The sequence below is a fragment of the Mustela lutreola genome, chromosome 11, assembly GCF_030435805.1.
Source record: "Mustela lutreola isolate mMusLut2 chromosome 11, mMusLut2.pri, whole genome shotgun sequence".
NCBI lineage: Eukaryota > Metazoa > Chordata > Mammalia > Carnivora > Mustelidae > Mustela > Mustela lutreola.
In genome coordinates, this window is record NC_081300.1 from 70,003,865 (window position 1) to 70,031,601 (window position 27,737).

General features: G+C 51.5%; 1 protein-coding gene across 9 annotated transcripts in view; it reads left to right on the forward strand.

Annotated features, from left to right (window-relative positions):
- The window catches only part of ASCC2 (activating signal cointegrator 1 complex subunit 2), a 41,747-nt gene extending 14,944 nt beyond the window's left edge, over positions 1-26,803 (forward strand). For 6 of the 9 annotated variants that reach the window (XM_059139132.1, XM_059139138.1, XM_059139139.1 and 3 more), the window contains 15 exons: positions 1,680-1,747; positions 3,083-3,193; positions 4,236-4,348; positions 9,169-9,243; positions 9,648-9,755; positions 9,965-10,033; positions 10,188-10,262; positions 11,652-11,832; positions 13,360-13,586; positions 14,608-14,727; positions 20,865-20,958; positions 21,039-21,169; positions 21,717-21,816; positions 23,320-23,399; positions 23,856-26,803. In XM_059139132.1, coding sequence (XP_058995115.1) covers positions 1,680-1,747; positions 3,083-3,193; positions 4,236-4,348; positions 9,169-9,243; positions 9,648-9,755; positions 9,965-10,033; positions 10,188-10,262; positions 11,652-11,832; positions 13,360-13,586; positions 14,608-14,727; positions 20,865-20,958; positions 21,039-21,169; positions 21,717-21,816; positions 23,320-23,399; positions 23,856-24,027 — 1,724 coding nt within the window. In that variant the 3' untranslated portion in view covers positions 24,028-26,803. The remainder of the gene's footprint in view (positions 1-1,679; positions 1,748-3,082; positions 3,194-4,235; positions 4,349-9,168; positions 9,244-9,647; positions 9,756-9,964; positions 10,034-10,187; positions 10,263-11,651; positions 11,833-13,359; positions 13,587-14,607; positions 14,728-20,864; positions 20,959-21,038; positions 21,170-21,716; positions 21,817-23,319; positions 23,400-23,855) is intronic. The other 3 variants (XM_059139131.1, XM_059139137.1, XM_059139134.1) reach the window with 2 other exon arrangements.
- Positions 26,804-27,737: the final 934 nt, after the last annotated feature.

Sequence of the window (27,737 nt, forward strand, 5' to 3'; positions counted from 1 at the left end):
AGGTGGTTAGGGTGCAGTGGGGTCTACTGTATGGTACTGTGGGGGGAGACTGGCTCCTGACGCCTGAGTCAGGAGGCACTGCCTGAAGGAGGTGACACCTGCCTTATGGTGGACTCAACTCTGGGAGGTCACTCCAGGCAAGGGGAGGGGACAGGGCTTGTTCTCTGAGGTTGAGGAGGTACAAGAGAGAATTAAGCCCAGGAAATGGAGAGAGGGTGCGTGGAGGTGCTTTCTGGGCCAGATCTCATATGGCCCTCTGTGCTCTGGTCAGGAGTTCAGACTTGACCTTGAGGATGCCATTGGCTGGGAGGGTTTTATGAGAAAGAACAGAAGTTGGTGGGGAGACAGCTCAGTCCCTGCTTGCTGTTAAGAGTAGGAGGTGGCCACAGATGGTCAGGGACTACCTTCACAGGTTGAGGGATCAGCACCCTTCTGAAGGTGGGATACCCTGAGCAAGCTCGTGCTTGAAAACTCTGCTTTGTGGAGTCAAGGAATGAAGGGGCATCCAAGAAATCATTAACAGAAAGTTCAGCTACATAGTGACTTGCTTCCTCACCCAGTCCCATCTGGCCTTTGATCCCATGGATTTTCAAATCCTCAAGGATGGGGCAAGGGCGTCCCTTGGTTTTCATTAAGGAAACCAAGGACAGACCTGCCCAAAGACAAAGGATGGCTAGAATTCAGCACAGCCTGACAGCCAGCCTTTGCCATTAGGATTGTGGTGGGCTGAAGAACCCTGGCCTCTTGTTAAGGGTGTTGGTATTTTGCATTAGCATGTCTCCTGGCTAGCTATGATTTTCCCTTCCCCCCGCGCCATTTGGGCAGCCGGAACACTTGGTCTCTGTTCCAGTTACCATATGCTCTAACCTACGCACTCACAGCAACAGCAGTGCTCGGAGGTAGTAAACATTTGGAAAGGAGCTTTGTTTTATAGGAGCAACTGCAAATGCGTGGTAAACCTGTCTCTAGGTCCCTTCCAGGCCTCTCCCCTTGGAGGAAGGTAGGTTAATATGGCTAACATATTCAAAAACAGAGGGTAAGAGAATTTCCAGACAAATTTCTCCCTAGAGTCTCCTCACATTATTAGAGGTGTGGCCTGCAAGAGTCCTGGATTGTAGCATCCAGGTTTCTTGAGCAAAGAGATCATATCTCCTGATTTTCCTGGATGACTAACTCCCACTTCCAAAGCCAATGCTGTCATCTAAGGCACGGTGCCCAAGTATGATCACTCCCTGGGGATTTCAGCATGAGCTGGTTTGACCAGGGCAGACCTTTTTTTTTAATTTTCCCTCTTTCTTTCTTTCTTTTTTTTTTTTTAATTAGAGAATGAGAGAGAATGCAAGCAGGGGCAGAAGCAGAGGGAGAAGCAGACTCCCCACTGGGCAGGGAGCCCGAAAAGGAGCTCAATCCCAGGGCCCCAGGATCATGACCTGAGCCACCCAGTTGCTCCCAGAGTAGGCCTTTGATGTAATTCGCTAGGCAGAGGTGCTTAAAAGGTTAAATTGTACTGAGTTGGGCCAAAGCTCTGTGCCAGCAGGGCCTGGGGCCAGGACTGCTCTAGTGCAGACAGGCTTAAGAAAGGGGAGAAAGGTCACAGAACATGCTGGCAACCATTTGTAATGTGTCCTCCCCTCCCCCACCCTCTTTTCCGAATCCCTACCTTTCTTTTCTCTTTTCAGGAAACATCTTTACGCAGCAGCCCAGTTACTATAATGACCTGGATGAAACCATGCCCACCATCCTTCAGGTACCAGCTCTCATCCCTGCCCACATCCCCTCCCCAACCCTATGGCATGGCCCTGGACTTTCTTAGAATAGCGTGGAGAAATATTTACTCCCCACCCCTCTCTAGCCCCATCTCCAGACAGTCTCTGGTCTTGTGCCTCAGCACACCCTTTCAAATTTGCCCTTTTCCCCACTTGAACAGAACTGGAATCTAAGGGCTGTCTAGCACTCATACAAAAAGAGCTTAAATTGTGTGCTGTTTACCAACAGCCACAAGCCTCTAAGGACACCCCTTTAAGAGGCCTGTGTTGCTCAAATAAGAGTTTTAAAAGTCTATAAAACTATTTTATTTTTTTTTATTTTATTTTTTTTTAATATTTTATTTATTTATTTGACAGAGAGAGAGATCACAAGTAGGCGGAGAGTCAGGCAGAGAGAGAGAGAGAGAGAGAAGCAGGCTCCCGCTGAGCAAAGAGCCCGATGCGGGGCTCGATCCCAGGACACTGAGATCATGACCTGAGCCGAAGGCAGTGGCTTAATCCACTGAGCCACCCAGGCGCCCCTATAAAACTATTTTAGAATATAATAATGTTCACTGTAGAAAATTTAGAAAATATAAACAACCAATAAGAAACAAAAACTCGAAGATTAACCCATCATCCCACCACCAAGAGACTCTACTATTCATGATAACATTTAGGGTAGTTATGTGCTAGCTTCCTTACAGATGGTACAGTGAATTCAGGACTTATGTGATTTTACGATGGGCTGTTTTCTTCACACCATTGATTTGTTTTTTATTTCAATATATTTCCATAAATTGCCATCTCCAGAGGATCCAAAACATATATTGTTGAAAGTGTATCTTAAATGTTCATTACCATATACTTGCCCAGCATATTCATTCAGATAATTTCTGAATAATTTGATAAATTCTGATAATTTCTGGGGGCTTTTCATACATGTGTTGTTTGTTTGTTTGTTTGTTTGTTTTTTAGTTTTACTTAAGTAAAATAATTTTTTTTTTATTTGAGCCCCCATCATGGGACTTAAACTCACAACCCCAAGATCGAGAGCCATAAGCTCTTCCGAACTGAGCCAGCCATGTGCCCCTCTACATTTTGTGTTTTTAATCCTCTCCACAATCCTGTAAGAAGAATAACCCCTATCATCCCGATTTTATTGTTTCCACTCTAACCCAGTGTCCTGGCATTCTCTCAGCTGGTTTCTTGGAAACACTGGCCCATACTCGAAAGATTCTAAGGCAGCTTCCAGATCTCCCATCCCCGATTGCAGGTCAAGGGTCCTAGCTGCTGGTTCGACAGGATGTAGGAGGACCCCTTCTTGTGTTTCACAGGTTTTCAGCAATATCCTCCAGCACTGTGGTTTGCAAGGGGACGGGGCCAGCGCCACGCCCCAGAAACTCGAGGAGAGGGGCCGGTTGACCCCCAGCGACATGCCTCTCCTGGTGAGGTTGCCCTTCAGCCCAGCCTGGTTTGGGCCAGCAGAGGACCCCACAGCTCCTTCCCCTGCTTGTGACCCTTTTCCCCAACTCCAGAAGCAGCTAGTCCCATCACATAGGCTTAGAGCATTTTAGTAGGCTTTGTATTTTTCCCTGGGAGCTTCTTTATGAGGCAGTGGAAGGAACAGGGAACTAGAGTTCTGAGAGGGAGGTTCAGTCTTCACATAGCTCAGCACAATGAGCTCATTCGTGTTATTCATCGAGCCCTGTGTTGGGTCCACAAATTTGTACTGAGGAGGCTCCAGCAGGTGCTGAGCCTTCAGGGTAATGCAGCAGGGCAGAAGCAGGCATGGGATTTGCAGTCTAAGCCAGAGGTAAATAAGGAACACAGACCTGTGTCAGGCCTTACGCTAAACACTGGCGATAGAGCAAGAAAGAGGCAGCCATCGGCTGCCCTCTTGGAACTCAGAGCCTCGTGGGAAAATGGGCATTAAACAGGTATTTCAGAAGGAGGCACACCAAGTTCTGTGGGAACAAGTCATTTTACCTGCTGAAACCTCAGTTTCCTAATCTGTATGATAGAGATCCGAACAGCTGCTCAGCCTACCTTTCAGAGTGGTCAAGAGACTCCAGAACACATGTAAGAATGTACTCCGTGTTCTGTATGGACTTGATATTCTTGTCGTCAGTGGGACGTACCTTCTGTGTAGGAGCACAAGCGTTGTCTTCAGGTCTTTCAGCTCAGAAGAGAGAACTGTATTACGCTAGAATTAGAAGTAACCCCAGATCATTGGGTGGCTGCCCGTCGGAGCTAAGGTAGCAAGACCTGAGGTAGGAAGGTTGAGTAACTGGTCCAGATCGTGCTTCTAGAGACGGACCAGCCAATCTTCACACAGATCTCCAATGATCTCTCCCCCTCCCGCCTCCCTGCCCGCCCAAGGCAGCTGCCTTTTGGCTCCCACTAGTTTTGTCAACTTTGTCTCATACCCACCACAGAGCTGTGTATGGGGGTGGAGGAAAATAATGCAGTGTTTTCTTTTGGCAACAGGAATTAAAAGACATTGTTCTCTACCTTTGTGATACCTGCACAACGCTCTGGGCCTTTCTGGATATCTTCCCCTTGGCTTGCCAAACCTTCCAGAAACACGACTTCTGTTACAGGTACAGCGGTAATTCCAACTCCTCAAGTAGAGGTGCTAGTTGACATCCTCATTCAGCAGATATTTAGTGGGTACTTAGAATGTGCCAGGCGTTCTTCCAGCCTGGAGATACAGTAGTGAAGAAGACAGGTAAGGCTCCTGCTTGTGTGGAACCTGCATTTTATCTTTTTTTTTCTCCTAAAACTTTAAAAAATTTATTTGAGAGAAGAGAGCAAGAGCAAGCACGAGCAGGGGGTAGGAGCAGAGAGAGAGGGAGAAGCAGACTTTTTGCTGAGCAGAGAGCCTGATGCAGGGCTTGATCATAGGACCCTATGATCATGACCTGAGCAGAAGGTACACACTTAGCGACTGAGCCACCCAGGTGCCATGGAACCTGCATTTTAGAAGCATTCCCCCCCCCCTTTTTTTTAATAAGATTTTATTTATTTATTTGACAGAGAGAGCAAGAGACACAAGCAGGCAGAGCAGCAGAGGGAGAGGGAGAAGCAGGATCCCCACTGAGCAGGGAGCCCAATGTGGGGCTTGATCCCAGAACCCTGGGATCATGACCTGAACCGAAGGCAGTCGCTTAACCAACTGAGCCACCCAGGCGCCCCAAGAGTTCCCATTTTTGGCTAAGAACTAGATAAGGGAGAAAAAAAACCCAAGTTCAGTTCCTTGATTTCAAAGCCCCTCTCATGGGCAGGCACAAAGGGTAACAGATCATAAGAAGTGGTCTGAGGTGGGCGTCTGGGGGGCTCAAATGGTTAAGCGTCTGCCTTTGGCTTGAGTCATGATCCCAGGGTCCTGGGATCGAGTTCCTGCATTGGGCACCCTGCTCAGCGGGGGGCCTGCTTCTTCCTCTCTCTCTGCCTGCTGCTCCCCCTGCTTGTGCTCTCTCTTGCTCTTTCTCTCTCCCTATCAAATAAATAAATAAAATCTTAAAAAAAAATGGGTCTGAGGACTTCAGCATCTGGTCTCGAGCAGAGCACACTCAAAGAAACAAGCAGATAAGCTCACATGTGGGTCTGGCTGCTGTGGCCATATTATGAAGCACTCTGGGAACACAGAGGAGGGAGGCAAAATTCCACCTGGTGAAGTAAGAGATTTCATGATGGCCTTTAAGTTAGAATGGACAGGAACCTTCCAGATGGAAGGATTACTCCAGCAGGCAGAACAAGGGTAAGAAACCCCAGAGGGTGTCCAGGGAGAGCCAGGGAGTGGAGTGGGATGAGGCAGGGCCCAAAGCAGCAGGAAAAGGAGCAGCTAACAAGAGACACTCTGGAGAGGTTGGTAAAAGCTGGATTGTGAGGATCCCTGACGTCACTGGCAGGGAGTGGGGCCTCTGTTCTTTAGGCAATAGGGAGCCACTGGGAGCTTTTATCCAAAGGAGTTATAGAAAGATCCTGCCAGGATGAGGAAAGATGTAGGGAGGGAGACCCTCCTTGCACACTTAGCTTCACAGGCATCTGTCTGTTCCTTGTGCAGCGAGAAAGGGGTGCACAGGCCTGGGCTGGTAACCTGCATGTTGCCTGGGAATGATGTGGGGGTAGTACTGGCCTGTTCTCAGTGGCCTCTGGCTGTTACTCTTGCCAGACATCTCCCCAGCGTTTGCAGGAGCTCCTGGGAGCTGCCCAACTCTATGTGCTCAGCCACCAGTCCATTCAGTCGTTTTACTCACCCACTCAACAAAACTTATCTAGCACTGACCTGTGTCAGAGAGGGCAGCTGGTGTTCTGACCCCACCTGGGTCCCCTCAGCTCGGAGAAGGTCGCATGTGAGGACTAATCAGCCTCCCAGAGGTTGTTAGAATAAAGCACCAGTCAGCACTCCTCCTGAAGAAAGGTGTTAGGATAGGCCTGTGGCAATCCCCACTCCCCTTTTTTTAAGATTTTATTTATTTATTTGACAGAGGCACAGCGAGGGAGGGAACACAAGCAGGGGGAGTGGAAGAGGGAGAAGCAGGCTTCCAGCTGAGCAGGAAGACCTGATGCGGGGCTTGATCCCTGGACCGTGGGATCATGACCTGAGCAGAAGGCAGAGGCTTAACAACCTTGCCACCCAGGTGCTCTGCCATCCCCTTTTTGAAAAGGTATCTTTTCTCATGGTTAAAATGGCAAATGCTCATAGGAAATTTGGGAAATCTCCAAAGGTAAAAAATTAAAATCACTATGAGGGATCATGCTATTTTTAGGATTTTGTATCCTGCTTATCTTCACTTACATAGGCATTTTCTTTTCTTTTCTTTTCTTTTTTTTTTTTTTCTAAGTAAACTACCCCTAGTGTGGTGTTCAAACTCACAACCCCACGATCAAGAATCACATGCTCTACCGACTGAGCTATCCAGGTGCCCCCATAGGCATTTTCCTGTTTTGTTAAAGCATCTTCCCAAACATGGTAACAGATTGCTTTTGAAAGGGTCTGTGTAAACAGAGGGTAATTTTTGGAAGAACTGACTTTCCTGCAAGGAACAGTAAAGGCCGGGGAGCGGCTCCACCCATGTCAGAGTGAGGAGGGAGGAAGAAAGGAAAACAGGGTTGGCTACAAGTGACACTGCCTTTGACCCACAAACAGCTCCGGGCTGGCCCAGAGTGTTCTCACTGTGTCGGAGGCCAGGGAACGCCCGGTGAGCAAACGCAGCCATCTCAGTGCCCGCAACTTTCTAGAAGGGTCTACAGCCACCAAATAGCTCTGTGGCTAATCCTCTCAGGACAACCTCCTTCCTCCCGGATATCCTCAAGTATATCTGAGTAACTCTTTGTCATGTAATCTTACGAAAAAGTAATACATTCACGTGGCTCAAAACTCAAAATATATAATGAGGGGCTTCTGGCTCAGTCAGTAGAGCATGAAACTCTTAATCTCTAGGTCATGAGTTCAAGCCCCACATTTGGCGTAGAGCTTACTTAAAATAAGTAAAACCAATAATAATAAAAGTAAAGTGTATATATGAATACATAAAATGCAGTCTACCTCTTCCCCTTCCCCAGTCTCGTTTTCACACACCACCATTGTTGTTAGGGATTTTTGGTGGCATTTTCCAGAGATATACATATTACATATTACCCCCGTCATCCTTTCATTTATTTATTTTTTGAAGATGTTATTTATTTTATGGAGAGCACAAGCAGGGGTGGAGGCAGAGGGAGAGAGAGAATCTCAAGGAGACTCCCTGCTGGGCGCAAAGCTCCGTGTGGGGCTCGACCCCACACTCCTGCAAATGAGACCTGAGCTGAAACCAAGAGTCAGATGCTTAACGGACTGAGCCACCCAGGTGCCCACCCCCACCCCCTGCCTTTTTTTTTAAAGATTTTATTTATTTATCAGAGAGAGGGGGGAGGAGAGCAAGCACAGGCAGACAGAATGGCAGGCAGAGGCAGAGGGAGAAGCAGGCTCCCCGCTGAGCAAGGAGCCCGATGTGGGACTCGATCCCAGGACGCTGGGATCATGACCTGAGCCGAAGGCAGCTGCTTAACCAACTGAGCCACCCAGGCGTCCCCACCCCCTGCCTTTTAAATTAACTGCTGACCTATTATGAGTACTATATGTACTGTTTGCATTTTATTTAATTAAATAATTCATTTGTTCAGCGATAGAAGTTTATTTCTCACAGTTCTAGAGGCTGGATACATTTTATTTTTCAAATTAATGTGTGTCAGGACACAAAACAACCTCCATCTTTGGTGCAGCTGGATAGAATTCTGTTGTACTGTATGGAACACCAGACCCCATAGACTGACCTTCAGATTTTTTTCAGTTGTTTGCTATTCCAGAAAAATGTTACAAAGAATAGCTGCACATACATCATTTTGCACCTTTGCAAGTACATCTGAGGAATATATTCCTAGAAGTAGAATCACAAGAACAGATGGTTTGTATATTTTAAATTCTCCTTGATCTCACCAAATGGCCCCCCAAAAGGGTTGTTCCAGTTTACACTCCCACCAGCCATGTATCCTGGCAACACCTGAATCTGCTTGGGCCAGACTGCCCCCTCTGTCTTTTTCTGGGTGCCATGCCGTGGGCCTAGAAACCCTGCCTCTTTGGGCCCAGTTACCCTCTGCTGCGTACGGGACTACACTAGCGTAGAAGCTGCCAGAATCCAGCCAGTGGGTAGTAAAGTGTTTGCAGAGTGCCTGCCACAAATTCAGCAGCGGTTCTAGGCCCTGAGGTTACAGTTCTGGCTTCGGGAAGCCTAAGATGTTCAGAGGAAGAATTTGACCACAGAAGAGAGGCGGCTACATTTTAAGTTGTAAGGGTAACATATATCGGGTGCTGGGCACCTAGTTCCAGGAAGGAGTTATCACATGGGTGAGCATCACCAGGAAGCGTGTGGCTGGGACAGGGAGTTGGAATCTGAGTTGGGAAGAGGGTAGGTGTGATGTAGCTGAGGTGAGAAGCAAGGTTGGCTGCTCCGTGCCAGCTATGCATGGTACCAGAGAGAGTTGTTAAGAGTTTGATGTCATGGGAGGTGGGGAGCTCCTGGCAGGTTTGAGCAAACAAAAAGAGTGATCTCATTTGTTTTGCAAATCTCAGTAGTTCTGAGGAGCTCTCTCATTGCTCTGTGAGAAGGAGCCTATCTGGGCCTCAGTTTCCCAGGTGAAAGGGGACAGGAGCTACAGGTCACTTCTCACGTGGCTCTTCCTGGACCAGCCACGGTGGGGCCCAATCTGGGGTGAGCTTGGGGGAAGAGCCGGGCTGGTTCCGGGAGCAAATTGCTGTGGTGACAACTCGGGAGCAAGAAATGGGCCTTTCCCCTTCCCATGGGTTGCTGTTGATTTTTCTGAAGAAGTGTGGTATTTAGGAATTAACCCCACCCTCTCCCCATGTGTGCCTTCACAGACTGGCTTCCTTTTATGAAATCGCAATTCCTGAACTGGAGTCCGCAATGAAGAAGAGGAGGCTTGAAGACAGCAAGTGAGCAGGGGACAAAACTAAGTGCCTTGTCATCAGGGAGAGAGAGGCCCTGCTTTCCCCGGGCTTCAGCATCCCCATCTCTAAGAACGAGGGGGTAGCCCCATGGAGTGTCCCTGCCTAGCAGCCTCCCAGCCCCAGCATCCTAGGCTTTTCCCCTCCACTGTTGCTCCAACCTCTTAGTAATCGGTGGGCCGGTTTCCCACCCACTGTTTACAGAGAAGCAGCTGGGGAATCCACTGGGCTCTGGGGGCCTGTAGCCTTTTGCCAACTGCTATCCAGTGATGCGTTCTCAGCCCTAGGGAGGGACACCTGCTACTGTTGAGAATAAGCTCCCTCTGGGCCTTTTTAATCTCCTTAATCTCTCTCTATATTTTTCCTTCCCTCTCTCTCTCCGGCCTTCAAAGGCTGCTAGGGGACCTGTGGCAGAGGCTATCCCATTCTAGGAAGAAGCTACTGGAGATTTTTCACATCCTCATAAACCAGATCTGCCTTCTCCCTGTCCTGGAAAGCAGGTAAGTCCTTGGTGGCAGCTGCCTAGGTGGCTAGCCCAGCAGAGGTATCCCCCTCTCTTCCTCTGCCCTCTTCCTCGTTGAGCCGAGATGGGAAAAAGAGACCCGTGCCTCTTTCCTCTCACTGGCCTGAGGCCTTGCAGAGGAGCAGGGAGGGAAGTTCCAGATCATTTGCATCGAGCGAGCTCATCTGCCCTGCTGTCCTGTTCCAGCTGTGACAACATTCAGGGCTTCATTGAAGAGTTCCTTCAGATCTTCAGCTCCTTGCTGCAGGAGAAGAGGTGAGTGCAGCTGAGCTGGGACCGGTCGGCATGAGGCCTTACATACTACAGCCTCTGCCAAATGCTTATCCTGGTCTGAGGTTCTTGGTTGGGCAGCAGACCAGTGCCCCTGTTGCCCCAGCCTTGTCCCTTCTGTCTGCTCCCTGGCCAACAGGTTCCTCCGGGACTACGATGCACTCTTCCCTGTGGCTGATGATGTCAGCTTGCTCCAGCAGGCCTCGGCAGTCTTGTATCCTTCTCCCACAGCCTCTGGGACAGGACCTGGCCTGACCAAGTTGGAGATGGGCTGCGAGGACCCTGGGGAGCAGAGGGAGGTTTAGCTCCAGAACCCATGGGTCTCCAGAATGCCCGCCAAAGTCCCAGCCCCTGTCTCTGGAGGAGATGACTACTCTGGTCCTCAGAGCTGGGTGGGGTCAGAGGCCTGCGTTCTGCAGGTGTTTACTGAGTGTCTGGGCCTGTGTGACCAACATGGACTCAGCCCTGCTCTCACAGACCTCATAGCAGGAGGGGAGACAGACAAGGAAATAAGCAAGCTCGGGGTAAGGCTATGAGACAGAAGTGCTGTCCAAGCTGAGAATAGCAGAAGAGAATGGAGGAGGCCAAGACCAGGGCTAAGTGTTCCCAGTAGATGGAGGACAGAGAGGCCCTTCTGAGGAGTTCTGAGACATTTTATGTGGCTTAGGGGTGTGGGATTTGGGGGACCGGGGTCTAGCAGGAAGAAACTATGATGTGGTAGGTGAGCAGACCTGCATGGCTGGTCTGCATGGCTCTGTCCTACAAGCACTGGGGTGTCATCGAAAGGTGTGAAACGGGGAGTAACAGGGTCAGTTTTATACTTTGGAAAAGCTCTGTCTGGCACAGGGAAGAGAACAGACTGGCCTGGGACCTCTGTGAGGCCCAGGGACTGGTGGGGATGCTGTGGCTGGCATCCAGGTGTGGCCAATGGGAGTGCGGTTTAGAAGGGGTGGGAGGGCATCTAGGGCAACACCCAGACGTCGGGCTTGGCAGTGCTGGAGTGGTAGAGAGTGAGGAAGGGCAGGGAAGAGGGCCTGTGGGCCATGTTGGAGGCTGGGTTAGGTGGCTCAGGCTCGCGTCAGGGATACCCGCTGGGCCCCCAACCTTTTTTTTTTTTAAGATTTTATTTATTTGACAGATCACAAGCAGACAGAGCAGCAGGCAGAGAGAGAGGCAGAAGCAGGCTCTCTGCTGAGCGGAGAGCCAGGCCCCCAGCCTTTGTAGGAAGCCCTCAGCTAGTTGGACAGGAAGCCGGGTGGCAGGACCCACATCAGGCCCTCCTCCTAGGGGTCAGTGCAGAGGAGGAGCTGCTGGCTCCCCCAGATATCACATCCCAGAGTGCCCCTGGCCCTGTCTTCATCCAGACCTGCTCTCTGCTGAGTGTGAGGCACTGGGTTTTAAGGCCAGGATGGTCGTGGCCTGACCTGCTTCCCCACGCAGCCCAGGTGCCCATGATGCCCACTGGGTACAGTTCAGATAGCCCCTAACACAAGTCACAGGGTCAGGTGCCAAAAAGGGATTGAGAAACTATGCTGCCTCAGAGCAAGGGAGGCAGCGAAGGCCCCCGCCCCCAAGAGAGAGACACCTTAACCCGTGTCAACAGGGACGAAACGCGGACTGCCTACATCCTCCAGGCCGTCGAAGGTGCATGGGAAGGGGTGGACCGTCGGAAAGCCACAGATGCTAAAGACCCGCCAGCGGCTGAGGATCCTAATGGGGTCATTGCACTGGCAGAGCCCGTTGAGGGACCGTCCTCACATCTGGAAAACTCAGAGGAAGACGAGGTGTGTGTCCGCAGCGGCGTTTTCACCGGCTTCCCTTGCCCTTTCCGGGAAATCTCTCCCCCTACTCTGTTACCGCTCTCAGAGAAAAGGGTTTCTTTTGGAATTGACAGCCTCGAGCTGCCTGTGGAGAGTCCTGCAAGTTACTTCAGCTGCCAAAACCCCAGTTTTTCCCCTCTGAAGTGAAGTGCTGGAGCTTTGGGAGATCCTTCCTGGAGCGCTCCTCTGAGCAGATCGCCGCGGCACTACTTCGGCTGCAGTGGAGAGCTGCGCCTGGTCTCACTGCTTGGCCAGCCTGGATTCCCCACCAGAGCACAGCACAGCTCCACTGAGCGAGTTTCGAAGCCCCCAATCTAGCACTTTCTCTCCAGGCTTTTCCAGAACTCACCCAGTCTACAGCTGTACAGATGGGCCACTGAGCCCAGGACTCTTCCCTGCATGTCGGGAGGCTGTGTGATGTGGGGATCAAGGCCACCCAGTCTCTGGGATCTGGCAGCTCAGGGCTCCTGCCACTCACCAGCCGTGTGGCCGTCACTCCCTTCTAGCCTCTGTTCCCCATCTCTAAGTGAGGACGGTCACCATCCCTACCTCCTCGAGTTTGTGGGGATTCCCAGAGGGGTTGTGTGGAGCACCCCAAACCCAGCCAGCCCTCTGTGCTCTGTTAACAGATGCCATTCTCCTTCCTGTTAGACTCAGGCCCATGACTGCCACAGGGCCTTGGAAAATGACAGTCCTTTTCCACCTTTCTCGCACTCTTCCCCATTTGGGCTTCTTAGCAGAGATATGGACGATTCTTTTTTTTTTTTTTTTTTTTTTTAAGATTTTATTTATTTATTTGACAGAGACCACAAGTGGGCAGAGAGGCAGGCAGAGGGGGAGGAGGAAGCAGGCCCCCCACCAAGCAGAGAGCTTGATGCAGGGCTTGATCCCAGGACTCCGAGACCATGACCCGAGCCGAAGGCAGAGGTTCAACCCACTGAGCCACCCAGGTGCCCCTGACATGGATGATTCTTATTGTTGTTTGTTTGATTTACAAATTTTCTTAAAAGGAATATAATCAAAGGGGAGCAGCTCCCCATGGTCCAGGGCTGGTGATTGCCATTCCTCTCCAGTGCTATTCCTCTCCATCAACTTGTTAGAGCTGGCTAAGGACGAGTAGAGGCCATGGCCATTTACATAGTGTCTAGTTTTCTCCATGCACTGTGCTCAGTGCCTCGGGTGAATGATTCTCTCCGAGCCATCTGAGACAACCCCATGAGCTGTGTGGTAGTAGGCCTATTTTATATGGAAGGAGCTCGGGTTCAGAGAACGGAAGTGCCCTGCCCAAAGTCACACAGCTAGAAGTAGCTCTGCCAGTAAGTCACAGAACCCTCCTTTTCCCAGGGGAGGAATGAAGACTAAGGCCTAAGTCACTAGGCTGAGATCCTTGGCCCAGGTGTGGCAGGGCCAAGGCTCACACCAGGTCCTGTGCTTTTCAGGGCCTGTGGCCCTCTCACCCACCTGGCCCGGTCTTCCCCCCCTTCACTCCAGCTTTCTCCACAGTGCATGGGGGCAGCAGCTGCCCTGGGCCCTCCCGTGGGTGGTGTGGAACTGGATTCGCTCATCTCCCAAGTGAAGGACCTGCTGCCGGACCTCGGTGAGGGCTTCATTCTGGCCTGCCTGGAGCACTACGGCTATGACCCGGAGCAGGTGATCAACAACTTCCTGGAGGAGCGGCTGGCCCCAGCCCTCAGCCAGCTGGACCGCAGCCTAGACAGGTGGGAGAGAGAGGTGGGAGGTGGCTCCTGGTGCCCAGGCTGTGGCATGGCCCCAGCTGGAGGTGCTCTGGGGGTCTTGTCTGGGCCCCTTCTTGGCTTCTCTGCTTCCCCCTTCTGTGCCAGAACTCAGCCCTCTGTCTCTTGCCCATGGTAGCGTTTACCAGCCATGTAATTGATTGCCTCCTCTGGAAAACCTCAAAACTTTAGGTCCCTGGGGGGTCCTCATGTGCCCCCTGCAGGGCAGAGAGTGTACACAGCAGCACCTCACTGGAGCACCGATGTGGCATGTGACAAAGGGGTTGCCGAGCCTTTCAGAGTGCCGAAATTTCTGGCCTGCCCCTGTCATTGTCACCTTTCTAGTCAATTCCCAAGGGAGGATGGCCAGCGCTTCTCACTTTCCTCACACCTCCCTTTCAGAGTTTGGCCCACTGCTTCTCAGAAGGCCCACAGGGCCGCAATGATGGGTATGCAAATGGGTGTTTCTCCCATGAACAAATTACGTTTTTTGAATGAATGAACTTAGCTCCATCTCTGGACAAGTTCCTTAGCCACTTTGTGCCCATTTTACAGAGGAGGGCACTGAGGCCCAGAAGGGTTGAGTGTTCTTAGGGACCCATCTTGTCAGACTATTGCAAGTGTTCGGTGAGGGAGGGAACTTAGCTCCATCTCTGGACAAGTTCCTTAGCCACTTTGTGCCCATTTTACAGAGGAGGGCACTGAGGCCCAGAAGGGTTGAGTGTTCTTAGGGACCCATCTTGTCAGACTATTGCAAGTGTTCGGTGAGGGAGGGAACTTTGAAGAAAATCCATATGACCAGCCCATGGGACCAAGGGGGAGCCTTGAGTGAGGGATGGCTGTGTCCCCAGGGAGGGGCCAGATGGAGCAGTGCTTTAGATCGTGTCTTGTGTTGAGGGGGAGTGGAGAATCTGATGGAGGTAACGTGGTGGGTGTCCATAGGGCACAAGGTAGGTATCAGCTTACCAATCAGTCCCCCTTAAATTGATTTCTGGGTCACTTCCAGGCAAGTGAAGCCAGACCCGACTCCCCTGCTGACATCTCGTCACAACGTCTTCCAGAATGACGAGTTTGACGTGTTCAGCAGAGACTCAGTGGACCTGAGCCGGGTGCACAAGGGCAGGAGGTGAGTACAGGGGGTTGGGGGGTGCCAGGCTCCCCTACTCTGTATGTGCAGAGAGAAAATCAAAAGACAGTAAGGCCTCCGTCTTTATGGAACTGGCCTGAGTTTCAGTTTAGGGTCTGCCTGAGAAGTTCAGGACCTCTGTACTCCCAGCAGGCAGGGCCAGCTTCTACACTTGATCTTAGCCAAAAGGCAGAGAAGCGATAGGGCCAGCTTCTCTAATGGTTACATGTTAAGCTCTGACTCTGCCCGGGGTGGTTTTTAAATGAATCCCCTTGTGGATAGCAAAAGGCCAGAGGAAGCTAAGCTGTCCCCCTCCTCCCTTCTTATATCTTTGGATGTGTCAACCGTCAAATCTTTGGACAATAGAGCCGAGCGGTACTTCTAGAAGCCGCCCCTCCACGTGATTTTCTCTGTTCTGTGACAAAATGAGAAAATTAAGGGCCTATACTGAGTTTTTCAGAGGGTGAATGCATTCTATTTTAAGGCCTTTCTACTTATTTTTAGTGTATGTCCTTTGTACTTTTTTGGGATTGAAAAGCCCATTTATGATTTATTCATTCATTCAACAAATATTTGCCTGGCGCTTACGGCATACTAGGGCCTGGATTTATTAGGTGCTGGAGATGTAAGTGGGCAGTGAAACAGACACGTCCCCTGGTCCTATGGAGTTTGCACTAATCAGTTGTTCAAACAAGCAGATCAGTTGTTCAACATTGCAGATCTAACAGGCACTATAAGGTGAAGGTGTACAGACTTCCGAGCTTCCAGTAAGGGATTTGATCTGCGTAGGAAGGCTCCTCTGAGGAAATGACATGGGACCAAGAGCGGAAGGATGAGGAAGGGTCAAAGGGTCAATTCTGAAAAGAGCGGGCAAGGAGAAACTTTCTGGGCAGAGTAAACAACAGGGACGGTGACCCCGAGATCGTGGGGAGCATGGTGATGGTCCGTGAGCTGACACATTTTATGCTTTGGAAAGAGGACCTGGCTTTGGAGTAGAGGCCCATTGGAGGGACCACGAGTCAGTAATGATGATGGTTTAATAGAAAAGGCAAAGTAGGACATTGACAACACTGTGCTAGCCCCCAGGGTTTCTTTAAATGGTATTGGTTCATGAAATCTGGGAATCTGGGAACTGCAGGACAAGTACAGGCTACCCCCATCTCTCTCCCTCATTATATACATAGGGAGACAGTGAAGTTTATCGAGGGGCAGTGAGAGACCTGCCCCGTTCTTATGATAGGAGCCTCGGCAGCAGAATTGCAAGCTTCTTCAGTGAGGGCCCCATGTGGCTTCCTCTCCCCAGGGCCATCTCCTGCTAGAAGCTCAGCTGGCTGATCGCTTCGGGGAGCGGGCACAGGGCAGCTATAAAGCCATCTGGCTGGCTGGACAGGAAGCAATTGTAAACTGCTTAGTCACACACGTTGCGACATCCCCAGATCCCGGGCTAGAGATGTTATCCTGCATCAGCGGCCACTGTTCCAGACTAGCATGACCCTCGCAGCTCCTGCTGTGGAAAAAGGGGCAGATGAGGAGGGCTGTGCCTTGCTCTGAGGGTACTCCAAGCCGCTGGGCAGACAGACTGGGCGGCAAATGTTTACCAAACTCGTGAGGTTGGGTCGCCTGGGGGCTGGGGATTGCAAAGAGGCAAAGCCTCCATTTATGCGTTCATTATTTATTTATTCATTCAGCAAATATTTATTAAGTGATTTACTAACTCCAGATCCTGTGCTAGACACCAGGGAGACAAGGTGAGCAGGGCACTCGGGGCCATGCTCTCAAATGGTAAGGAGACCGTGGGAAAGACTCAGGCCATTAAACGAGTAGCAACAGAGTGAGAGAAGTGCTGGGGTGGGGCATACAGGGACCGCAGTGGGGACGCCTGTCCTAATCTGGGCAGGGCAGTCAGCAGGCACACAAGAAAAGTAGCACAAGGTAGGTCACACTTGAGTTAAAAGGTAGGTGTGTGGTTAAATCAAATAGCTGCACTCAGTGGCTCAAGTAATAGGGAAATCTCTTCCTGGCATGACAGGGAGTTACAAGGTAGGGCAGTCTAGGCTTGGTTAACCTGTGGTACAGCCTCCTCATCAAGGAAACATCTTTGCCATCTCTCGGAGCTAGTTCCTTTGAAGCCACTGGGCAGCTGCAGCTGTTTCAGCCGCGACCTCCAGAAGTGACAGTGCCAAGAGGAAGTCTGGACCAGATCTTCCTGTATCTCTTTTAGAGACCAGGAAGCCTTTCCCAGAAGTCTCCAGACTCCAGTCTCATCCCAGTGGGGAGCTGGGTCACAGGGCCAAGGTCCAGGCCTCTAGCAGAAGGGGGAAAGGTCAAAAGACCTGAACCAAGTGAGGGTCTGTTAGGAGTGGGGTGTGGTGGACGATGGCTGTTGGGTAAATGCCAGGCACATGAGCCAAATGAAGGAGGCAGTGTGTATAAGGTGGGGTCCCATAACTCCTTTGGACTAAACTCATAATCTGGAAGATTATGAGTGTTTTCCCTCAGAAAAGGGTCTCTGGCCAAAAAAATGTCAGTGCGCCTGGCTTCTTAGAGAGGCGCAGAGCCCATTAGCATGTTAAAGGCCCTGACAAGTCCTGCAGTGAAAAGAAACAGGATTCACTTTGTTGAGCTCAGTAGGTGCCAGGTTCACTTTTAGTCATCATCTTATTTCATCCCTGGGATGTAGAATTAAGACTTGGCAAGAATAAGAGGCTTACTTGTGATGGATCATACAGCTCAGGAAGTTCCTGAGCAGACTCTAGTTGTTAGACCTGTATTCTGGCCCTGGCTCGGCTGGTAGAAGCTGGGTGACCTTGGGAAAGGTGCTATGCCTTTTGGGACCTCCATTTCCTCGCCTGCAAAAGGAGGGTTTTTTTGCCTCCTCAGGTCCTTTAGGAGTTCAGAGGTGGGAGTCATCCCCCAAGGGCCAGTTGCGCCTTGAAGGATAGGCTGGAAGAAGTGAGGAGGGGGAAGGTGGCTGGGCTTCAGGGGAGCCCACATGGTCCCTGGGCTCCCTGTCATCTTGTAAGAGGCCAAAGAAGCACCTGCTCCAAAGTCTCTGAAGTCACTGTCGCTCGTGTTTCCAGACTTGACTGGAGTTCTGGGCCTCGGATGGGTCTTTTCCTGGCTGGCATTCATTGCCCCTGACTTTTCCTTCTTGGCTCTAAATGGGGTCATGTGGCCGAAATTGCACCTCCCTGGATGGGATACCCAGGGCACCAGGCTCCACTCTCCCTGCATGTGTCCTCTCCAGGACTCTGGGTGGGCAGAGTTGTCAAGGCTTTGCTGGCCCTGCCAGGGAGCCACATAACCAGAGGCCTACAGTGGGACCTTATGCACAAGAGCCAGGGACTGGATTGACCAGGAGCTGTGGGGTGTGGCAGAAAGGACTGTGACCTCTCTCATTTATCCCTGGACGCCTGGCTCAGCACAGGTCCTAGCACCTAGTAGGCCCTCAGAAAATATGTGTAGAAAAAGGGGATATGCTCCTTCCAGTGGCGCCAACCACTTGGATGAGCTCGGGCCCCTTTGCCTTGCTCCCCTCTTCTTTCCTCTTTAGCCCCCAGCCTGATGAAGAGGACCAGGTAAGGGCTGGGCCCAAAGTCACAGGCCCCCTTTCTTGGCATGATATGAAATTTTCGTGTGGACCAAGAATTTTCCCTAATCTAGATCAAGTGCTCCCCAATGCCCCCCACCAAGAGCCTCCATTCCCTCGTCTTCCACCCCACCCCCACTAGACCCCCCTGAAGCCAGAGGTCATGTTTCCTTTCTCTGTGTTCCTAGGGCATGCTTACCTTCATTCAGCACATTTCATGATAGCTGCCATTTGGTCGTGACCCTCTCTAGACTATGAGTTCCATGAGGCCAGATCCAGACCTTACTCTTTTCTTGCTTTTTAATATTTTATTTATTCATTTGACAGAGATCACAAGTAGGCAGAGAGAGAGGGGGAAGCAGGCTCCCTGCCGAGCAGAGAGCCTGATGCCCGGCTGGATCCCATGACCTTTAAGATCATGACCTGAGCTGAAGGCAGAGGCTTTAACCCACTGAGCCACCCAGGTGCCCCGACCTTACTCTTTTTTGATTCTCTCTCACAACTCAGCCTTAGTACCCTGCCTGCCACCTAGTAGGCCCTTAGTAAAAACTACTGAAAAATCCAAATCCTGACCTGCCCCAGGCTCCCAGGCAGACAGCCGGAGTGACGCAGGCCCTTGTCCCTCCCTGCATCAAAAGCCAGTTAATAGAAGATTTTTATGGAAGCTGCGTATGACTTTGTACCTCTTTTTCTTCTTTTTTTTTTAACCCCCCCCCCCCAAACCCTTGATACCTTCCAGAAAACCGATTTCACAGCTAAGCTGGATTTTCTTGCCTGGCATCTCATATTGATTTTCCCCTGCAGGGCTAGAAACTACATTCCACAAGGCTGCTATGTGTCTGACAAGCCAGGTTTTTCTGCGGATTTGCAAAGCCACAGTTAAGAGGCCTGAGTCCCCACTGAGGCTGTGCTACAGTTCACAGATCTCAAGCACATCCCTCTCCCCTCCACCGTGCTCGAGTTTCCTCACCTGTGATATATAACAGGAGTTGAACTTTTGGACTTTTTCTTCCAGTGCAATCTGACGTGGAAGATTGAACTGTAGAACAGATAGAAGGCTACTGTGAGGAAAGCAGGGGTGCAAGGAAGAAGGCAGCTACCCCTGCTCTCCCCTCACCCCCCTGAGGTCTCCTGTGGCTCCCCTGAGCTTAGTAAGTGGGCCATATATGGCCTCGCTCTTTCTTAAATTTTTTTAAATTTTTTAAAGATTTTATTTATTTTAGAGAGAGACAGCATGAGCGGGAGGGGCAAAGGAAGAGAATCTCAAGCAGACTCCATTCTGAGCACGGATCATGACCAGGGGCTTGATCCTGGGACCCTGAGATCATGACTTGAGCCTAAAGCAAGAGTCAGAGGCTTTAGACTGTGTGCCACCCGGTGCCCCTAAATTTTTGTTTTTTACTTTTTAATTTCTTTTGTAGATTTTATTTATTTACTTGGCACAGAGAGACAACTAGAGAGGGAACACAAGCAGGGGGAGTGGGAGCTGGAGAAGCAGGCTCCCTGCTGAACAGGGAGCCCAACACAGGGCCGATCCCAAGACCCTAAGATCAGGACCTGAGCGGAAGGCAGACTCTTAATGACTGAGCCACCCAGGCGCCCCTAAATTTTTGTTTTTTTTTTTTTTTTTTTTTTTTTTTTTTTTTTTTGTTTTTTTTTTTTTATTTTTAAAAGATTTTATTTATTTATCAGAGAGAGAGGGGGAGAGATCAAGCACAGGCAGACAGAATGGCAGGCAGAGGCAGAGGGAGAAGCAGGCTCCCTGCTGAGCAAGGAGCCCGATGTGGGACTCGATCCCAGGACGCTGGGATCATGACCTGAGCTGAAGGCAGCTGCTTAACCAACTGAGCCACCCAGGCGTCCCAAATTTTTGTTGTTTTAAAAGGTTCAAATAATCCCAGGCCCGACCTAGGAGTAACCATTGTCATTTGACAGGGGACTTAATAGCTCTTTGTGCATTGACATGTAAATTATAATCTATGTGCTCATAGGAACACATAGTTTGTCTGATTTGCCTTCTGCTTTTTATACAGCTGGGATCTTACTGCATACATTTTTCTGTAGCTTACTCAGGAGTAAGTCTTAGAATTCTTTCTGCATCAGCACAAATAGATGAATGTCATTCTTGATAACAGCCGCGCAGCATTCTGTAATATAGATGTGGCACATCATTTGGCCATTTCACCTGTGATGGACACTAGTTGTTTTCTATTTTTCACTGTCACAATCAACGTTGAAAAGAAAATTCCCCAGCAGTTCCCTAGGGTGGGTGCCTCTGAGAAGAATTTCCCAGCCGAAGGGTGGGTATGTTTTACATGGCAGCATCACTTTTGGGATGCCTTCCAGAGCAGCTGGACCAGGTCACAGGGCCACCAAAAGCGGGGACAACAGCCCCCCCCCACCCACAGCCCCGCCCCCCCTTTGACATGGCTGCTTGTCAGTTTGCACCAACCCAAGCCCGCGGTGCGTTGGACACTCACGCTCACAGCCTCCAAGGCCTGATGGTTTTCCTTCCTCTCTCTGCGCTGTCCCCGCTCGCCGACGCCAGGAAGGAGGAGAACACGCGAAGCCTGCTGAACGACAAGCGGGAGGTGGTGGCTCAGCGGCAGCGCTATGAGCAGTACAGCGTGGTGGTGGAGGAGGTAAGGACCTCAGGCCTTTGTGAGTGGGGGGCAGAGGGAGTAGGCCGGCCCCGGGCCCATCGGCCCCACACTCCTTGCAGGTACCCCTGCAGCCTGGCGAGGGCCTGCCCTACCGCGGGGACGACTATGAGGATGAGTACGACGACACCTACGATGGCAACCAGGTGGGCGCTAATGATGCGGACTCAGATGATGAGCTCATCAGCCGCAGGTGAGGCTTCAGGGCGCTAAGAGGGTGGAGTTTGGGGGCGGGGCCGGGGGCGGGGCACAGCTGTGCTCCCGAAGCCTCTTGTTCTTACTGATGGGGAAGCAGAAGCCCCAATGGCATTAGCAAGTCAGTGGTAGAGCCAGGGCCTAAACTGAGCCCTTTTGACTCCTGGTGCAGTGCTCCCTCTAGCCCCAGACACCCCCTCAGCCAGTTAGTCCAACCCATCCCCAGTGGGGCAGCATTTATTTGATTTCATGCAGTCCTTTCAGATTGTTCTTAAATGCAGAAAACTCTTAGCCATGGAATCTTAGATTTCCCAGTGTGGATAAAAACAGAGCTGCCCAGCTCAGCCTCCCCTAAGCCTCCGCCTCAGATTCTGGTACTCTCAGACAGTCTGGGGGCTGGAGCAAAGCTGGCTTAAAAGCACCCAGCCGCCTGAACCCATCCCCATCCTGATACCCCCTCTCACCCAGCCCCATTGCCTCCTCCCCGAGGCTCCCTTTCAAGGTCTAATCCAGTCTTTGATCTCACTTTCTCTCTAAACCCTCAGGCCCTTCACCATCCCTCAGGTGCTGAGAACCAAAGTGCCCGGAGAAGGGCAGGAAGAGGACGAGGAGGAGGAGGAGGAGGCTGAGGAGGAGGCCCCCAAGGTACCACCTTGGCAGGTGGCAGATGAAGGGCAGAGGGTGGTTCTAAAGGGCAGATTGGGGCCACTGCGCCCCTGCTTGCCTGCAGCTGGCTTTGAGGCGGCCTCACTGCCCGGGAGAAGAGGGGTTCCTCTGAGCCTAGGATGTCTGCTTGGAGAGTTGCTGGCTTGGAACTCACCTCAACTGCCCAGTGTGGGCTTAGGGGACAGGTTAGAGGCCAAGCCTTTGAGCGGCTGGGTTTGTCAGGCCCATGAGCCTGGGGGCTGAAAGAGGGACAGCTCTGGGCCACCGTGCTCAGGATGGCAGTTCTTCGATTTGTTTGTTTGTTTTTTAAAGATTTTGTTTATTTATTTGATTTGTCAGAGCAAGACAGAGAGAGAATAAGCATAAGCAGGGAGAGAAAGCAGGCACAGGGAGAAGCAGGCTTCCTGCTAAGCAAGGAGTCCAATGCGATACTCGATCCCAGGACCCTGGGATCATGACCTGAGCCAAAGGCAGACGCTTAACCAACTGAGTCACCCAGGCATCCCAGGATGGCAAATCTGAAACTCACAGAGATATTAGAGCCCAAGGGCCCTTGGAGGTCATCTGGGCTAGTTGGTTTGAAAATTCTGGTTTTTGGCAGCTGAACTTTTACCTCAAATGAAACCTCAACTAGAACGTCAACATATAAAACAGGTTAAGGGTGGTGCTGCTCAGGTTGAACAGAGTGGCACCCTGGGACCCCTGTATCCCCTCGTGCCCTCCCACCAGGGTGACAAATTCTGATGCATCCAGGCCTGGCTCCGGAGGTAACGAGTAGCAGAGACTGCCAGAGACCGTGGCTGGTGGGGCAGAAGCACACATATACCCTGTCTGAGGGGTTTCTCAGCAGAAACGGAGGCCCAGAGCTTCCAGGGCTTTCTCTTCTTCCCAAGCAAGCCATCAGCCCAGATTTTTCTATAAAATCTTTCAGTTTTTGAATGTTATGGTTGCACTTGTTTGTGTTTCTTTTTAAATAGTACAGACTTTGGCAGCCCGTGTGTCATCCTTCAGTCCCAGCTCTCCCCACTGCTAGGCCAGGCTCCTTTGCTTACTGGCCAAAAAAACGGTCTTCAGGAGTGGGTACTCCGGGAGCACCCGGGGGGCGGCCCTAGAGTGAGGACCAGGCAGTTCCCAGGGGCAGCTCTCTTGGCTTTCAAGGCCCTGTGTGGCCTCTCGTGGCCATCCTGTCCCTCATTTGTCATCCATGCGCCCATCTGTGGTCCACCTGCTCCACCCCTTGTGCAGGAAGCCTTCGTCCCTTTAGCGGCTTCTAAAGGACGAGAGAGGCTTCTCGTGGAAAGCTTGGACCCAACAAGGGTGGCTGCATTACAGGGCCTTGCCCTGCCACTCTGTGGCATACCCGCACTCCTGGCCCAGAAGCGTCTACAAGATTCAGCCAGGCTCAGCTTCACAGCTACGTGAGGCTTGGGCAAATGGGGTGGCTCCTGACTCTAGATTTTTTTTCTCCCCTCCTCTCCACAGCCCGATCATTTTGTGCAGGACCCTGCGGTGCTGCGGGAGAAGGCAGAAGCCAGGCGCCTGGCCTTCCTCTCCAGGAAGGGGTGAGCATTTTGAAGAGCTGTGTCTGGGGGGAAAGGGGCCTTCAGGGGGGAAGGGACCCATCTGGGGAAGGCTCAGCCAAGCACCTAGTGTGTCACGTGTGTTAGTTTAATCCTCACGACAGCCCCATGGCGTAGCCACTTTATTATCATCCTCATTTTACAGAGGAAGAAATAGACCCATCTCCATCCCCAAGCCCTCCTCTCCTTGCTGTGGGCTGTGCTCAGCCCACAGCTGGTCCTTCCTGCAGATAGGGACCCTCTGGAGGCAGGGTTCAGAGAAGAGAATTCACCAGACACAGGACCGGCCAGTGCCCCCAGAGCCCTTGTGGGGCTCCATTTCTTCTCACTTGCAGTGGGACAGGGTTGTCCTGGCCCCAGCTGTGTGTCCGTTCCCAGGGACCTCTAAGAAAGGCAGTGGGCTCTTCCCATTCCCTGGGTGGCTTGTTCCTCCCTTAGGTACAGGCATGAAAGCTCGACGGCAGTGGCTGGCAGCCCCCGGGGCCACGGGCAGACCCGTGAGACAACCCAGGAACGCAGGAAGAAGGAAGCCAACAAGGCAACACGAGCCAACCACAACCGGAGAACCATGGCTGACCGCAAAAGAAGCAAAGGCATGATTCCATCCTGAGGCCGCCCTGTCAGGGCCAGCTGGGAGGGGGCAGCAGCAGACCTGCCAGGCTGAGTTACTATAGCCTCGGGTCTCCTCACCCGTTGGCCTCCTGCCGGGGCCCCAAGTTCAACTCCACCCCTCAACAGCCTCAGCTTCGCAGCCCCTGAGAAGGCCGCCTCGTCGTCCACCAGCCAGCCGTGAGCGCCTTCTTGCAGAACACACAGTGCCTTATCCCACAGTAGAGGAGCCCCTGGGCCCAGCGAGCAGGCGAAAGGGATGGGGACAAAGCCCCAAGGCAAGCCTCACAGACCTCATGCAGCAAGACACCACTTCTCTTGGTGGTTTCCTTCCCGGATGGCAGGAAGCCTGTAAATTCAAAAACAAAAACAGAAAAGGCCTGCAAATAAAGTTTTTGACCCTTTCAAGCAATGATCCATGAGTGCCCCCAGCCTGCTCCCCCTGTATCCCATTCTTCAGTGACAGCCACCATCAGGAGAGTGAGAGAGCAGGGTGATCGCCCGCTCTGCTCATCAGCCTGGCTTGCTTACCTCTTGCTTTAACCCCTCCTGAGGTTGCCCTGCTTTGTCATGTGGCCCTGAGCACATTACTTCCTCCTCCGAACCTCTAGTCTCTGCTTGTGGAAAGAAGAGATGAAGGTGTGAGGCCCTCTGATCCCCTCCATGTCCTCATTCAGTCCCTGCAACCTCCACACCTAGAGGGAGGGAGTATTTCCAGCCCTGTGGTGTAGGTGAGGCGCTGAGAGCTGGAGGTGCCTGCCCAGGCAACAGGCAGGGGGGTTGGGGGAAGAACAAGGATCAGACCCTCAGTCTGACCACTGGCCTTTATAGAGTCCTAGACTCCCATAGGTGGTGTCATTGCCATCTCACAGCTGTCCCGAGAACACTTGTCCAGTAGCAAAGCCAATACCAGAAGTCAGATCCTTCAGAGTCAAGGAGTCAGAGACCAGAAGACGCCTGTGAAGGAGGTCCGTGCCAAGCCCTGTTGAAGGACTTGGGCCTAGTTCCTCAAAACCCCACCTGGGTGTGGTCAGTTGGTTGATAGTGTGGCAGCAGGTGCCAGGCATCCCGATTCCTGGTCTCCCCTCACCCCCAGATTGTTGCTGATCAACAGAGGATCGAGAGTGCAGTGTTTGCCGGCCTGATCCTCCCCAGCCCGGCCTGGAGTCCATCCATGGGAGCCAGGGCCCCTGCCCAGCTGGACCTTGACAAATCACCCGAGATGCTTGTGTAATTTATTTGCACGTGGTTTGGATGAGTGTCCGGAGCAGCGAGGCAGACAGGCACTTGACGAATTGGTTTTGTTAGGTCAGCCGCACAAGTGAAAATCAATAGCAATTCCTCTGAGTCACGCCAGTTTTCTTGGTGCATTTGAGATGCAGACCAGAGAGGGGAGTGGTGTCTTCCCCTCCAGCTGCTGAATTAGCTGAGATCGGGCTCGGGTCAGCCACTCTGACAGGCAGCAGGAAGACTCTGTTTCCTCCCAGAGGCCTTTGCCAGGGACCACACAGGTGAGGGTCATTTCTTTACTGTCTCCCTGAGCTCCTCAGACCCAGCTCTTGGCCCTGGAGCAAGGCAAGGTGAATTGGGGGAGTCCTGGGCTTTACCCACCTTAACTGTTACTGTTCAAAAACAGCCCTTTTCGCCTTCATTTTGTCATACGTACCTCCTGACCTCTGGGAGCGGCGTTCGGGCCTTACCTTGGCATCCTGGTCTAAAGGATTAGAGAAGACAAACGATTTTTCAAACTTTCCAGAATGTACAGCCAGGTCAAACTTGATCTCCCTTGAAGAACTATTCTTCCTCATTGCAGGTCTTGAGGGCGCCCCCTTCAGGGATGCTTTGCAAACACCTCACTCAGTAGTCCTCCAGAGCAGTGCTGGCAAGCACAACCCTTCGCCTCTCAGGGCCTCAGTTTTCCCATCTGCAAAGTGGGTACATTGGGCCAGGTGAATAGTTTCCACTTGGTGCCAATTATATCCTCTGAGGAGGCCCCAAGGTTTAAGATGGGTAATGGCAAAAGTGTTACAAGTGAAGTGGGGTAGGAGCCCTGTACCCTGCTCACTTGATCCCTGGGCCCCACCACCCCACCACTGCTCCTAAGCAGGAATTTCTAAGTGCCTTCTCTGCACCCTGTTAGAGAACACGGCTATCACAGGCATTTCCCAGGAAGCTTTTACGACCCAGTACCCCCAAGAAGACTTAGGATTTCGAGTGCCATTGTTTCTAGCTCACGAGAGGCACTGATGGCAAATGTGTCTGTCTGAACAGGGCTTCTGGGCCTCTGTGAGGTGGGGAGGGTAGGGCAGGGCCTGTCATTGATTCTTTAAAAAGGGACCCGGGAGCCCAGGGAGGCAAGTTAGCAGAGGAGCCTGGATGCAGGTCGGTCCTTAGCCCCAGGTGCAATCCGGAAAAGGAAACGATTAGCAGGAGCCTGCCTGTCCCTGTCACACCGGGAGCTTGAGTTGAATAATGCATAATGCACAGAGGGAGACCAAGAACCACAAACAAAAATAAACCCACCAAAAATGCAGGGGGTGGTTATGGAGCCCTCTACTTTAAATGATGTCAATGAACACTTGGTAGCAATGTGAGAAAATATTGAAGAGTATGTTTGTTGGTGGTGGTGATGTTTTTTAAGAGAAGGAACTGGATGGTAATGCTCCACGATTGTGGAAAACTTCGTGTACAGACTAAGTCTGTAAAGCAATGTGCATAAATGAAAATGACAGTAAGACCATGATATTTGTAATGAGAATAAAAGCACTTACCGAGAACTCACCGTGGCCAGTTTTCTGCTGGACTCTTTCCTTGTGTTATCTTGTCAAACTCATACCAGGTAGGTTCAGATGAAAAAACCAAGGTCAGAGAGGGCAGGTGACCTGTCTAACGTTCCACACTTACCACATGACCAAGGAGGGCTTCAGGCCCAGGATTTCCTAAAGCCCACGCTTCTACCCCATGCCACGTGCCATCCTTTCTTTCCCCACCTCCGCATCCTTGTCACTAGTGTTCTTTTTTTTTTTTTTAAGATTTTATTTATTTGAGAGAGAGACAGTGAGAGAGAGCATGAGTGAGGAGAAGGTCAGAAAGAGAAGCAGACTCCCCATGGAGCTGGGAGCCTGATGCGGGACTCGATCCCGGGACTCCAGGATCATGACCTGAGCAGAAGGCAGTTGTCCAGCCAACTGAGCCACCCAGGCGTCCCATCACTAGTGTTCTTAAACAAACAAAGAAGAAAATATAAGCCTAATAGCTATAGGACAAGAGGATGGGAAATCCCAGTTCATCAGACCTTTTTTTTTTTTTTTCACTTTGTTTTCAGATTGGTTTGTCCTTCCCCTGTGTGTCCAGTCTGCCGCGAAGCCCACTGAATGATTCTTCATTTTTATGTCCAGGGGAAGCAGAGAAAAGGCTTGTGGGGCGGGGGTGGGGGGTGAAGAGAAAAGAGCTCTCTCAGCAGAGATGGAGACAGCAGACCCTGAGGAGCACAGAGGCCTGGGAGGGGGCAAAAGGGTCCAGGGTGAATATGGAAGAAGGGTGGGAAAGAGGATGGGAGCCCCAGAATTAGGACCACAGGCCAGGCCATGGCCCAGACATTTGTCCAGAGCAGCTCCCGGTATTAACTGGCTGTCCTCAGGGCTTGGGGCATGGACGGTCAGCCTGGTTGGGAGGACCAAGGGAGGAGAGGCTAAATGCATCCACTCGGCA